General features: G+C 41.5%; 2 protein-coding genes across 3 annotated transcripts in view; one reads left to right on the top strand and one right to left on the bottom strand.

Annotated features, from left to right (window-relative positions):
- LOC109423702 (pseudouridine-5'-phosphate glycosidase) overlaps positions 1-13,757 on the top strand; it is a 520,698-nt gene that overhangs the window by 126,182 nt on the left and 380,759 nt on the right. The gene's annotated exons all lie outside the window — the stretch shown is intronic.
- LOC109423689 (uncharacterized) overlaps positions 1-13,757 on the bottom strand; it is a 125,419-nt gene that overhangs the window by 7,876 nt on the left and 103,786 nt on the right. The window contains exons 9-10 of one of the 2 annotated variants that reach the window (XM_029873087.2): positions 6,406-6,618; positions 5,628-6,064 (exon numbers count right to left, since the gene is read on the bottom strand). In XM_029873087.2, the coding sequence (XP_029728947.1) occupies positions 5,628-6,064; positions 6,406-6,618 (650 nt within the window). Of the gene's footprint in view, positions 1-5,627; positions 6,080-6,405; positions 6,619-13,757 lie in introns of both variants that reach the window. The other variant, XM_029873078.2, reaches the window with a different exon arrangement.

The following is a 13,757-nucleotide window of genomic DNA, read 5'->3' on the forward strand; positions in this document are numbered from 1 at the left end:
GTGTTGTGGTGAAGATTAGTTAAGCTAAATAATTGAAATAGATACAATCATTACGGCAAAAAAGATATTGCGACTGTAGACTCCATGTTGCATGTTGTCCATTTTGTTGGACAGTGTGTACGGTTCTGAATATCAGAATATCCCGGAGCTAGGTCATAGTCTCTGATAGTATTCTGTGAGCTTCAGTAAGTATAATAGATTATTGAATATATCTCTATATAGCGAAAAGGCGCTGTCCGTAAACTATGTAGACTCATATTTGGTCATCACAGACCCCTACCTTCCTCCACCGTAGGCTTTCGTCCATAGATTTTTTTAAAATTTGTATGGACCGTAGACTTTGATCAGAAACCCTCGCCCCCTTTCCATGTCTACGTAGTTTATGGACAGGCACAAACAAAATCTTCAATTGCTGTAGGTGTAGATGCTAGATTTTTGACACCATAATAGTTTGGATGACCCCAGCCGATCTGATGATCTCCGTTGAACATTCAGAAGATTTGCTAGATATGATAGATAACAAATTGGAGCTTCGTATAATGAAAGAAGTTACCGTTACACGCGTAGACTTTAGGATGCAAACTCAAAAACAATTTGGATGACCTATGATATCCCGACTGATCTGATACAGTCTATTGAACTTCCAGAAGACTTACTGGATATAATATATTACAAATGGTAGTTTTGAATAATGGAAGAAGTTACCGTTACACCCGTAGACTTTAGGATCTGATCTCCAGAACAGTTTCGATCACCTAGGATATCGCGACTGATCTGATACTGTCTTTTGAACTTTCAGAAGACTTACTGGACATGATGCATTATAAAAAGTAGCTTTGCTATAGTGAAAGAAGTTACCGTTACACGCGTAGACTTTAGGACCTAAGCTCAAAAATAGTTTGGATGACCTAGGATATCCCGACTGATCTGATACTGTCTATTGCACTTCAGAAGGCTTACTGAATGTGATGGAGTGCAAATTGTAGCTTTGTATAATGAGAGAAGTTACCGTTACACCCATAGTCTTCAGGATCTAAACTCAAGAACAGTTTGGATGACCTACGATATCCCAACTGTTCTGATACTGTCTTTTGAACTTACAGAAGACTTACTGGACATGATAGATTACAAATCGTATCTTTGTAAAATGAAAGAAGTTACCGCTACACGCGTAGACTTAAGGATCTTAGCTCAAAAACAGTTTGGATAACCTAGGATATCCCGACTGATTTGATACTGTCTATTGAATTTTCAGAAGGCTCAATGGACATGATAGATTACAAATCATAGCTTTGTATAATGAAAAAAGTTGCCATTACACTCGTAGACTTCAGGGTCTCAACTCAAGAACAGTTTGGATGACTTGGGATATCCAGAAAAATATTCTGCATCATATGCTATCCTTTCTATGCTATTGAGCACCAAAACCAGAGAAATACGTAGAAAAAACTCTATAATATCGCTTGGAATAAATCCGGCCTTAAAAGGTTAAGCCTTATATGTTTTAGGGTTTATCCGCCGTCATGATTCCGGTTTCACCGATATATTGACTTTAACCTTCCTGCATATTTGAATCGGTGTGGTGATCACCAGCGGACGGAATTGTAAGTCGACCACGTTCCAATTGATGTACGGCACTTCATCGACATTATTGACGTCAGGACTTATCGTGGTGCTAACATCGACTCTGATCGACTACCTGGTGAAGGTCAAACTTCGCCCAAAGCTTTCAGGCATTAAAAAAGGTACGATACCGGCGACCGCCATATCTCTGCACCGGTTGTTAGTCAGGATCTAGGAAACCGAACATCTACCGGAGTAGTGGAAGGAAGGGATAATCTGTCCCATTTACCAGAAAGACGAACATTTGGAATGTGAGAACTTTAGAGCGATCACCATTTTGAATGCTGCCTGCAAAGTGCTACCTTAGATCATCTTCCTTCGTCTGTCACCCAAAACGAATGAGGTCTAGGGAAGTTGTCAAGCCGGTTTCATCAACGGCCGGTCGACAACGGACCAGATCTTCACCGTACGGCAGATCCTCCAGGTCCCAAAGCATTACCTGTTCATCGACTTCAGGCGGCATACGACAGTATCGACCGCGCAGTGCTATCATAGACGTAACGGCTTTCCTGGGAAGCTGACTAGACTGATTGAAGCAACGATGGACGGTGTACAAAACTGCGTAAGGGCTTCGGATGAACTATTCAGTTCATTCGAATCTCTTCGAGGACTGAGACAAGGTGATGGACTCTCATACCTACTCTTCAACATCGCTCTGGAAGGTGTGATGCGATGAGCCGGGCTCAACAGCCGGGGAACGATTTTAACAAAATCCGGACAATTTGTGTGCTTTGCGGACGACATGGACATTATTGCCAGAACATTTTGAACGGTGGCAGAGCTGTACACCCGCCTGAAAGGCGAAGCAGCAAAGATCAGACTGTCGATGAATATTTCCAAAACAATGTAAATGCTGGCAGGCGGAACCGAACACGACCGGTCTCGTCCAGGTAGTAATGTGACGATAGACGAGGATACCTTCGAGGTGGTGGAGGAATTCGTCTACCTCGGATCCTTGACGGCTGACAACAATGTTAGAATGAAGCTGCGAGCTAGAAAGACTCAACCACGCACCATGTACAAAACGCCAATCGGACCGGTGGTTCAGTATGGACACGAGACTAGGACCATGGTCGAGGACTACCTATGTGCACTCGGAGTTTTCGAGCGACTGGCGATGTGCAGGAATAGTGTGTGGTGGCGAAGGATGAACCATGAGCTTGCTGCACTCTACGGCAAACCCGTTATCTGTATTAACGAGATTTTTAGCCCTTGGCTAGTTCATCTCGGGACCCACACTTTACTTCCCTTCCGAAGGAAGAACTCACATTTTGCGAGTTTGTCGGGAGTGGGATTCGATCCCAGGTCCTCGGCGTGATAGTCAAGTGTTCTAACCATCACACCAGGTCCGCTCCACCATTCAATCAGAAGATGGCCAAAACCGGAAGGATTCGATAGGCAAGACATGTTGCAAGAATGTCGGACCTAGGAAACCCTGCAAAGTAGGTATTAGCTACAGATCCGGCTGGCACAAGGAGGCGTGGAAAGCGGAGAGTACGATGGGCGGACCAAGTGGAAATTGTTAAAAAATTTAACACCAAAAACTGTCAAAAGTGATCCATTTCACCCCAAATCATGGTACATTGTCAACTCAAAAGGTACCTCTACAAATTGATTCCAACAGAATTTCATAATCTTCGCTTTGCTCACCTGACGGCCTCGCCGTTAGTTCCGCTGTGGGAAAGACAATACGTGTCACCAATTGATGTTCATTCATGGAATAACTATGTACACAACACACTGGCACTGACTTGTATACTGACTGTCGTCAGAGATTCTCCACATGGCCTCAAGGACATCGGACTGCCCACTATCATTCATGTTATGGGTACCACCACGGTCAGCGCGGCGTGCAACTCGGCGCTAGGTCACGGGGTTTAATCATTGATATCCTGCCGTTGATGATAGTCGAAAATCGCGTGCTCCATTGATTGCTCCGTGATATAGGTAGGTACCTACCTAGCTCTAGGTTCAAACGTTCGTGAAGTGCGGTACACCTATGTTTAATTCATTTGTTTTCGGAACCGTGCGAAAGGACGACACGGAGCACGGTATGTTCCGAAGTTTACCCATTTCCGGATGACGACGACGACGACGAGGACGTTTTGTGACACAGAATAGCTGTGTTTATGTGTATGTTTGTCAATGTGTGCAAATAATAATTGACATTTTACCGGACGGAGGAACTAATTAACGTCGCTTAATGGGTCTCAATTTGTTGCTGGGTGTGTGTATTTGTGTGTTGCGTACGTTACGGGTCATTGGATATTTATGTACGTTCTGCAAAGCGTGGGAATTGTTTCTGTCATGTATTGAGTAAACAATATCCTTGTCATATGTGGTGCTATGATCGTAAACTGCGCCTATTAATATAGGCGTATCAGAGTTGCTTCTATTTATAAGTTTTTTTTGTGTTCGATGGTTACCAGCTTTATTAAATTATATTGAAAATTTGATTTGGGATTGAAAATCCCATTTTGTTGAGCTAAGGAGGGGTAAATGCCTCTATCCCATCCCATGAAGAAGTGCTTCAATGGAGTGACAATAATTTTCTTAGCAACGTCATTCCTAACGTGTTTATGTCACATTTATACTGCATACTAATTATACAGAGCGGCTGACGAGACAATACTAGACAAGACTAGACTAGACTAGACTAGACTAGACTAGACTAGACTAGACTAGACTAGACTAGACTAGACTAGACTAGACTAGACTAGACTAGACTAGACTAGACTAGACTAGACTAGACTAGACTAGACTAGACTAGACTAGACTAGACTAGACTAGACTAGACTAGACTAGACTAGACTAGACTAGACTAGACTAGACTAGACTAGACTAGACTAGACTAGACTAGACTAGACTAGACTAGACTAGACTAGACTAGACTAGACTAGACTAGACTAGACTAGACTAGACTAGACTAGACTAGACTAGACTAGACTAGACTAGACTAGACTAGACTAGACTAGACTAGACTAGACTAGACTAGACTAGACTAGACTAGACTAGACTAGACTAGACTAGACTAGACTAGACTAGACTAGACTAGACTAGACTAGACTAGACTAGACTAGACTAGACTAGACTAGACTAGACTAGACTAGACTAGACTAGACTAGACTAGACTAGACTAGACTAGACTAGACTAGACTAGACTAGACTAGACTAGACTAGACTAGACTAGACTAGACTAGACTAGACTAGACTAGACTAGACTAGACTAGACTAGACTAGACTAGACTAGACTAGACTAGACTAGACTAGACTAGACTAGACTAGACTAGACTAGACTAGACTAGACTAGACTAGACTAGACTAGACTAGACTAGACTAGACTAGACTAGACTAGACTAGACTAGACTAGACTAGACTAGACTAGACTAGACTAGACTAGACTAGACTAGACTAGACTAGACTAGACTAGACTAGACTAGACTAGACTAGACTAGACTAGACTAGACTAGACTAGACTAGACTAGACTAGACTAGACTAGACTAGACTAGACTAGACTAGACTAGACTAGACTAGACTAGACTAGACTAGACTAGACTAGACTAGACTAGACTAGACTAGACTAGACTAGACTAGACTAGACTAGACTAGACTAGACTAGACTAGACTAGACTAGACTAGACTAGACTAGACTAGACTAGACTAGACTAGACTAGACTAGACTAGACTAGACTAGACTAGACTAGACTAGACTAGACTAGACTAGACTAGACTAGACTAGACTAGACTAGACTAGACTAGACTAGACTAGACTAGACTAGACTAGACTAGACTAGACTAGACTAGACTAGACTAGACTAGACTAGACTAGACTAGACTAGACTAGACTAGACTAGACTAGACTAGACTAGACTAGACTAGACTAGACTAGACTAGACTAGACTAGACTAGACTAGACTAGACTAGACTAGACTAGACTAGACTAGACTAGACTAGACTAGAAAAATATCCAAACAAAGATTTAACGATGCCAAAAAAAACTCACCTGTACGTGGGCGCCTTGCTGTCGAACTCGCTCAGTTCGTAGTTGTTGTTGCCGTTTATTGTCTTGGCCGCACCGCCGCCGCCGCCGCCGCCCGTGGAAGACAGCAGCGAAGTATTATTATCCTCCACCAACAGGGCACAGTTCGAGTTGGTATCGGACTCACAGCCGCATCCGGGAACACCCCCACCACCTCCGCCACCTCCGCCACCGCTGGCCGTTGCTCCACCGCTCCCACTCCCGCTCCCGCAAACGTGCTGCTCGTTGATGCAGGTGTATAGCTGTTTGTGTTTCAGCAGCTTCGGAGTGTTCTCCTGCTGGGTGTTGAGCAGCGATTCCCGCTCACTTTCCGCGGCCTCTATCCGCGTCCGCTCCCGGTCCCGGTTGCCGACCTTTGGCTCCGCATGGATGCCCCCGTTGATCGATGTGCTCGTTACCTGCTGTAACAAGGTAAACTAGATAGTTCAAGTTTCGGTTCGAACCGTAGTTTGAGCGGTCCATGTGAGGAGGCAGCGTGCAAAGTTTCAAAATCAGCAGCGTGTGTGTGTCAGCGCGTTTCAATTCAGGGCGAGAGAAAAAGAAAAAAAAGTGCACAAAAGTTCTGGCGTTATTAGAAGCAGTGCTGTTTTCTTTCGAATGTGATTTTTACAAAACCCAACCAGGTTAGTTTAGTGCCAATTTCTATCTAATATCTATAGTCCCACCGAACTGCCTTCAATGTTCGGTTACCACTCCCATTGGAAGAATACCACACCACTCGAACCTCACACACCCATCTTACCTGCTGCACCTGCTGTTGGTCGCAGTCCACCCCGTTCAGAATGGCTCCGGCCATTTCCGTTTGGAGCAGTTTGATTTTCTGAATCATCTCCTTGATCTCGTACCGGAGAATGCCGAGGAAGCAAAGCTTCAGGAAGGCTATCACGCAGTAGCCCAGCACGAACAGGATGTCCGCCGTGTGCCTCAGCCAGGATACGATCCGATCGGTGCAGCCCTGCGGAAGAGAAAGTGAGACTTTGTTGAGAAACTTGTCAGGAACAATCGATTTCAATAGGGTTGGAGTATCATGCGTCTCCACCATATGATTTTACATTGAAGTTATTTTAGAGGCGTTATTTCAGGAAACTTCGTAAAAACTACGTTATTTCATGGCGTTCCAAGGAGGTTTCAGATGCGTTACAGGGGTTTTTAGTGGGTACTACATTTTTGACAGAAAACACTACTTGTGAATATCTTCTTCATTACTGTATGGCTCTTCGTTCCTGCTAGAGCTTGATCTGCTTCTCTTCAGCTTAGTGTTCTTCGAGCACTTCCACAGTTATTAAGGACAATCGTCTTAAAATCCCGCTTCAACAGCGCATCAGAACTTTAGACGCACAAATCTCAAGAAGCAAGCTTCAAATAACATTGAATTGAATTATTCTGTTCTTGCTCACTTGTAATAAGCTTTAACCCTTATGTGGCCGACAGGGTACCCGGGTACCCAGGGCCCATTTAAAAAGCACGGTGTAGAAAAAAAACAAAAAAAAAGCCGGACACATAACGGTTAAATGAGAAGATCAGGTGCGCTGGTTTTGTTTATGAAGAGATTTGTGCCCTCGAAATCGTGAGTAGGTCCCAAAGTCGGCCATTGTGGCGGCCATTTTGGGATTCTAACAAGTCTGTCCTTAATTGAAGGGCTTTCTTTGCCTGCCTTTGCAAGAATTGGTATATTGTGAGGCAAGTACAATGATAGATTATGCCCAGGGAGTCGAAGAAAATTTTCCCGACCAGAACGCCTTCGGATTGGCGATCCATAGCCTTAACCACTAGGCCAACTGGAGACCCTGTGGCTTGTGAACATGTGTGAACCCTTCTGTGACACACACGGCTGTAGTCTAGCGATTATTTGCGAGAGGCACGACGTAAATAGAAATATCCAGCAGAAAACAAAACAGTAGAGTTCTAATGGTAATCAATATTTTATCGTTGTCTGTGAGCTTGAACCGTGCGTTTAGTAATTCGGGTAATATTATAAAATTGAGCTCATCCGACTTATCAAACTTGTATTTCCCAGGATATTTTCATTGCTAGAAAGCGAACTCTTTTCGAAATGAAATTTGCAAGGTGAAATAGTTTCGAAGCAGATGATGTTCTCGGATTTCCTACTGTGATGTTCCTGATATTTGGTCCAGGGGTTATTGTCAGAATATTTATTCCAAGATGTCTTGAATTTACTCAGGAATTCTTCCGCAGTTCTTTCCGAGATATCTTCAATGGAAAATTCTCGCAAGATTGCTCCTGAATTCAGTTGATATCTCTCCTGAATTTTTTATATGGTTATAAATAGGTCGTGCCAGAAGATTTTCCGAGAAAAGCTTGTGGAAAATTCATTGCGAGAGCTTCCGATAATTGGATAAATCCCAAAAAAAAAACACCAGAATAAGGCGAAAGTTTCCGGTAGAGTTTTCGGGAAGATCTCTGGCAGGAGATCCCAGGAAATACTCTAAAAAAAACCTTCATGGGGTCACTGCAAGAAAGCCTAGACTTCTCTACGAAGAAAAGCTTATAAAACCTCTGAAAGAAATCGCGGGGAGAACTTAAAAGAAATATCAGCCAAAGCTTCTGCAGAACTTCTAAAAAGGAATTCCGAAAAGAATCTCGGAAAAAGTTGCAGGATAACTCCTGAAAAGCTCTTAGAGACTAGAGGCATCTCCGAAAGGAATCTTCTAGGAGAAAGTCCGAGAGAAAACCCGTGAAACAATATAAAAAATGCCCTGTAGAAATCTCGGGATAAGCTGTAGAAGAAAGCTCACATGTTTTTGAAGAAATTACAGAATGAACGTCGGAAAAGACTTGCCACTAGGGATTCCGGGAGCAAAACAGCGAAAACCGATGAAACAAATCTGGGGAGGAACTCCTAAAGAAAATTCCTAAAAACATTTGACAATATTTGATAAATATCTTCGGAATTCGGAATTCAGAAATCCTGGAAGATTTTTTTTATTTTATTTATAGGTTTATTTATTTATTTTGTAAGAAATAGTATTCCGGAAAGTGTATTTCGAATTATAGAAAAAAAAACCGATAGGATTCCGGAAGAACCTCTGAGAGGAATTGAAGAATTAAAAATTAAAAAAAAAAACCGTATAAAATACGAAAGGAACCTTTGAGAAATCCTGGAAAACATTTCAAAATATGTTTCTATATCGTCGGTTTACCGGAAACATTGATTTGATTTTCTTGTTACTTTGGCAGTATTGTTATCCAGATTACTTCTAGATTTAAGGTGATACTGGACGCCGTGTTACTTTTGCTACTTTCTCTCTCTTTCTAGCAACTTTCTCGCGAATTTGAAGATACAAATATTAATTTTACTACCTTTTGCTTTTCGAATAATTATCTGGAGAAAACTTCTCCACGAAACCGCAAGCCTCTATGTTATTATATAAATAGAGCATTTACATCCCAAAACACGTAAAATGGCCATTTTTGGCTCGATATTTTTACATTTGAATGAGAATTTGTTTATGCGCTGGATTTCGTAGACCATCTAGTATTGCATCAATACATATTTATTTTTCCTCAGCTAACTTTTGAAAAGAGCGTATGATAAATACCAAATATTCTGCTTAAAACAATATAACTCGACAACGGTTTGTTGGATTGAAATAATGACTTCAAAGGTGTTTGGGGATTTTCAGAAAAAAAATACACTGAGAGTAATATTTTTCGCGGATCTATGGTAGATTTCGATAGTCAAATGCTTATGTACTATTTCTTATCGATTTTTTTTTATTTTTCGTTCATTTTCAATACCAAAATTTGATTTTACGTACTAGTTTAAATGAAAAAAAAATGCATAATTTTTATGCTACATCAAACCATACCTAAGTTACAGCGAATTAAAAAAAAAGAAAAATTGTGTGGGACCTTATGAAATGTTATCCGAGATTTTTTTATTGCTTTTAAAAAAGGATCAACAATTATTATTATTATTTCTTTATTAGGGTGGTTCACCTCCTGCTCCTGGCAGGATTAATGATTTCTCAGATATGTGAATTTTCAGACCGCGTCAGATAACATTAAACATGGTATTTTTTTCTTATATTATTTGATTTCTAAATTTACTGTATGGTTGAATTTAGGCAAAATATCTGCATAGTTTTTTTTTATTAATAAATTGTACGTAGCATCAATTTTTGACATAAAAAATCCCGATAACTAGTTTCTTTCGCCCGTTTTAAAAACGATGAAAAAATCGCGATAAATAGGTCCATCCCGGGATGCTTGGCAAATTTTGAGGTTTTCACAGAAAAATAATAAAGAAAATCTACCTTTTGAATTTGAAAAAAAAATAATATGACATGTAACATAAATCCGCAATGAATATTACTCTCAGTGTTTTTTTTTTCCTTCAAATATCCTCAAACATCTTCGAAGATATCTTTCAATCCAACAAACCGTTTTCTAGATATAATTTTTTGAAAAAAAAAATGTTTTTTTTTCATACACTCTTTTTAAAATTTAGCCGAAGAATATTGCAACACAAGACATAAACAAACAGTTTCAGATAGAAGCTCATGCATGATCAACATTTCATTTGAATTGAAAAAGGTCGCGTCTATGCGATTCGTGCATGCTCTATATGTATTAAAAAAATTCGTGAACTGTTTCTTTTATTTTATGAACGATTTATTTTTTACACGATGCAATAAGTAATACACTAAAAGGGTTTTATGTTGGATATTTCTATGTGCTTTTAGTTTATGCAACTTTTTCATGTACCGCTTACAAAAAGGGTGAAAATCTTTATATATAAAAATGAGTTTGAAGTCCCTTTGAGGCAACAAAACTCACGAACGGCTGAACCGATCAGCATGATTCTTGCACGGTTCGGTTCGTATTCGTAGTGGCTGTGTTTATATGTACAAAAAGTTACGAAAATCAACTAGAAAAGTAACAAAAATAATAAAGTACTAATTTTCCATGAGCTGGGAAGGAAATCAACACGACCAAAATTAAATCAATCTAGAGTGCGGTGCTATTTTGAGCTCAACAGTTGTCAAACCATCACAAGACGGCAAGACAAAGTTTGCCGGGACAGCTAGTTGTACATAAATGTAATAATGGCGGTAACTATGGCAACGGCGTCCTGAGAGCATTTATAGGGGAGAGCAAAGAGAGGTTGCAGTGGCATTTTAGGGAGTACCAAGGGGTTTTAGGGGGCAGCAGGAGATCTCAGGAGCGTTTCAAGGGAGTTTCAGGGAGCACCTGGAGGCCACAGGGGCGTTTGAAGAAGTCTCAGGGTTGTCCTTAGGACTTCAGTGGTTTCAGGGCTGTTCCATGGGGCTCCAGGGGAGTTCCAGAGGATCTCAGGGGCATTCCAAGGGAATCCCAGGGGTTTTCAGGGAGTACCGGGGGTTGTTCCTGAGGCGTTCAATGGAGTTTCAGGGGCTTTACAGGGGGTTTTAGGAGTGCTTCTAAGGGTCAGGGGATTTCAGGGGGTTGTAGAAGGTCTCTGGGGTGCTTTACGGGTGTCTGGGGCGTTTCAGGGAATTTCAGGAAAGCTTCAGGGGGCTCATGGGGCGTTTCAGGAGGTCTCATGGGCGTTTTCGGGGGTCCGAGGATTTTACTAGCGTGTTCCACGGAGCCAGGCGGTCCCAGGGGCGTTTGAGCGAGTCTGAGGAGGCTGAAGGGGGTTCCAGGGAACCTCAGGGGTGCTTTAGGGGTTCTCATGGGGGTTCAGGGATGTTTGAAGGGGCTCTGGAGTGTTTCATAGGGTCTCAGGGGCGCAGGGAATTTTTGAAGGAAGTTTGAAGGGTTCTCAAGGGCGTTTTAGGGGGACTCTGGGCATTTCAGGCTATTCCAAGTGGTTTCACGGGATTTCCGAGGTTTGTGTGGGCGCTTCAGGGAGTTTCAGGGTGCTCTAGGCCATAGGTTCCCAAACTTTTTGGGTGCGCGACCCCCTTTTGCCAGGAGACATGCTTTCGGCAACCCACCATAGAAATTCCCTCATTTGTTGTCTGTTACAGTAAATTATTCAACTGTCCCTCGCGACCCCCTGGATGAAGGCCGGCGACCCCCCTGAAAGGTTGTGACCCACAGTTTGGGAAACCATGCTCTAGGCGGTCTCAAAGGCGATCCAGGTGGTCTCATGCGCATTCCAGGGGGTGCTAAAGGGGGTTCAGGGCGGCCTCCGGGTAGTCTCAGGAGCATTTCAGGGGGTACTTGGAGGACTCCAGGGCGTTTGAAGGGATTCGCTGAGTCTCACGCAGTTTCAGGCAGGTATCAGGAGGTATCTTGGGTACTTCATACTATTGAAACGCTCCTGTAATATTTTAAATCCCTGTGAAACGCCCTTCATCTTTCATACTCGCGCCTGTTTGATCCTAAAACTGCATCGCGCGATGAGCGAGGATTTTTGGGATTGCTGTACTATTACAACGGCGCGTGTCCTGATGGGTTAATAGGCTCTTGAGACCTCCTGAAACACTCTGAAACGCCTTAAATAGCCCCTGAAACAACTTGGAAAAACTTCGAAGACTCCTGAGACTCCCCTAAAGTTTTGATATGACTTGAAGCACCCCTGAAATGCCTTGACATGCCCCTGAAACCTCCATAATTCGTTTGGAATGCATCTGAAACTCTTCTGAAACTCTTCTGAAATAAAGTATTGTTTGAAGCGTTCCTGAAACACCTTGATATGCCCCTGTTACTTCAATAATCCCATTGAAACGCCCTTTGAATCCTCGTATTCGGTTATATTCGTTATGTGTACGACAAACTTTTTGCTTTTTCTACACCGTGTATTTTAAATGGGTGCTGGGTACCCCTGAAAATCTTTGTCACGCCTTCAAAATGTTTTGGAAATCCCCTGAAAAATCAATCCCCCTCCCCCTATGTCACACTTTTTGCATAGGACCTCACCACTATTCGTATGGGTCGTCAGGTTCTACAAAACCTAAAAGCATGACGTAATTTGTGCATGGCCCTTAAAAACTCCTTGAAGCGCCCCTGAAATTCTATCAAATGCCCTTTACAGCTCACGGAACGCTCTTACCCTTCCTGAAATCTGCGGAAACTCTCTGAAATGCCTCTAAAATGCTCTTAAATTTCCTTGTAACGCCCTTTAACCCTTCAGCGCGCGCGCTGTTGTAAAAAGTACAACACCACCAAAAAACCTCGTACGTTGTATATAACGCGTGCGCGGTGCAGTTTCGGTTGCTTTATCGCGCGCGTCCTGGAAGGTTAAAGGCTCCTGAGAACTTCCGAAATCGCTTTTGAAGCCCCTTGAAGCGTCTTTGGAACCCTCGTTATACTATGGGACACCCGTGAAATCCCCGTAATCCGTAATTATACGGGTCGAAAAAATAAATTCTTAAAGTGTATTTCAATAATTTTCAAAGAGCCATTTTTTTTTAGTTTTAACTGTTTTGTCCATCATATTTCCATCGTGGCTCATAGTATAATACTGCATTACGTGTCTGCTTTTAAAAAATAAAAAATGCCTGTTCTGAATTAATTTGTTTCTTGAGTTTTATTTTTTTAATTATTAAAAAAAAAATATTTTTTTACAGTGTATGTATACTAGACTGGGTCAACAAGATCGATTTTTTGGAACAAATTCCTTTTCGAATCTCTGTATTCTGCATTACAATTGAAATTTGTATGGGATTTTGCATGGGAAAACGTACTTTTTGCGTGTTTCTCATAACTTGTAAAAAATTGTCTATGACCATATAATTTATGAAGTTAAAGTATAGCCTAGGATATGCCGAAAAACTTTGTCAAAGACCGTTAATTGATCAGAGGCTTGTGAAAAAATTATTCGTTTGGTAATATAGACCAAAAATGAGATTTTATTATTGATGTTATTCTTTATTGCAGCCATAGACAACTAGAAATGCACCATAGAAAATCAAAAAGCGCTCCTTAAAGAATGAATCTAATCAAATTCAGCAGTGCTGAATTCCTTTACATTGCACTGCATTAGTGGTGCAGATGTTTAAAGCTATGGATTATTTTCAATTTTTAATGGAGCAAATCATATTTTATATGGTGCAGTTTGATATTACTTATGGAACATTTATCTATTTTCTATGGTGCATTTGAAATTTTTTATGGTGCAATTTAGTTTATCTATGGAGCATT

This window comes from Aedes albopictus, chromosome 3 (assembly GCF_035046485.1).
Source record: "Aedes albopictus strain Foshan chromosome 3, AalbF5, whole genome shotgun sequence".
In the NCBI taxonomy this organism is placed as follows: domain Eukaryota; kingdom Metazoa; phylum Arthropoda; class Insecta; order Diptera; family Culicidae; genus Aedes; species Aedes albopictus.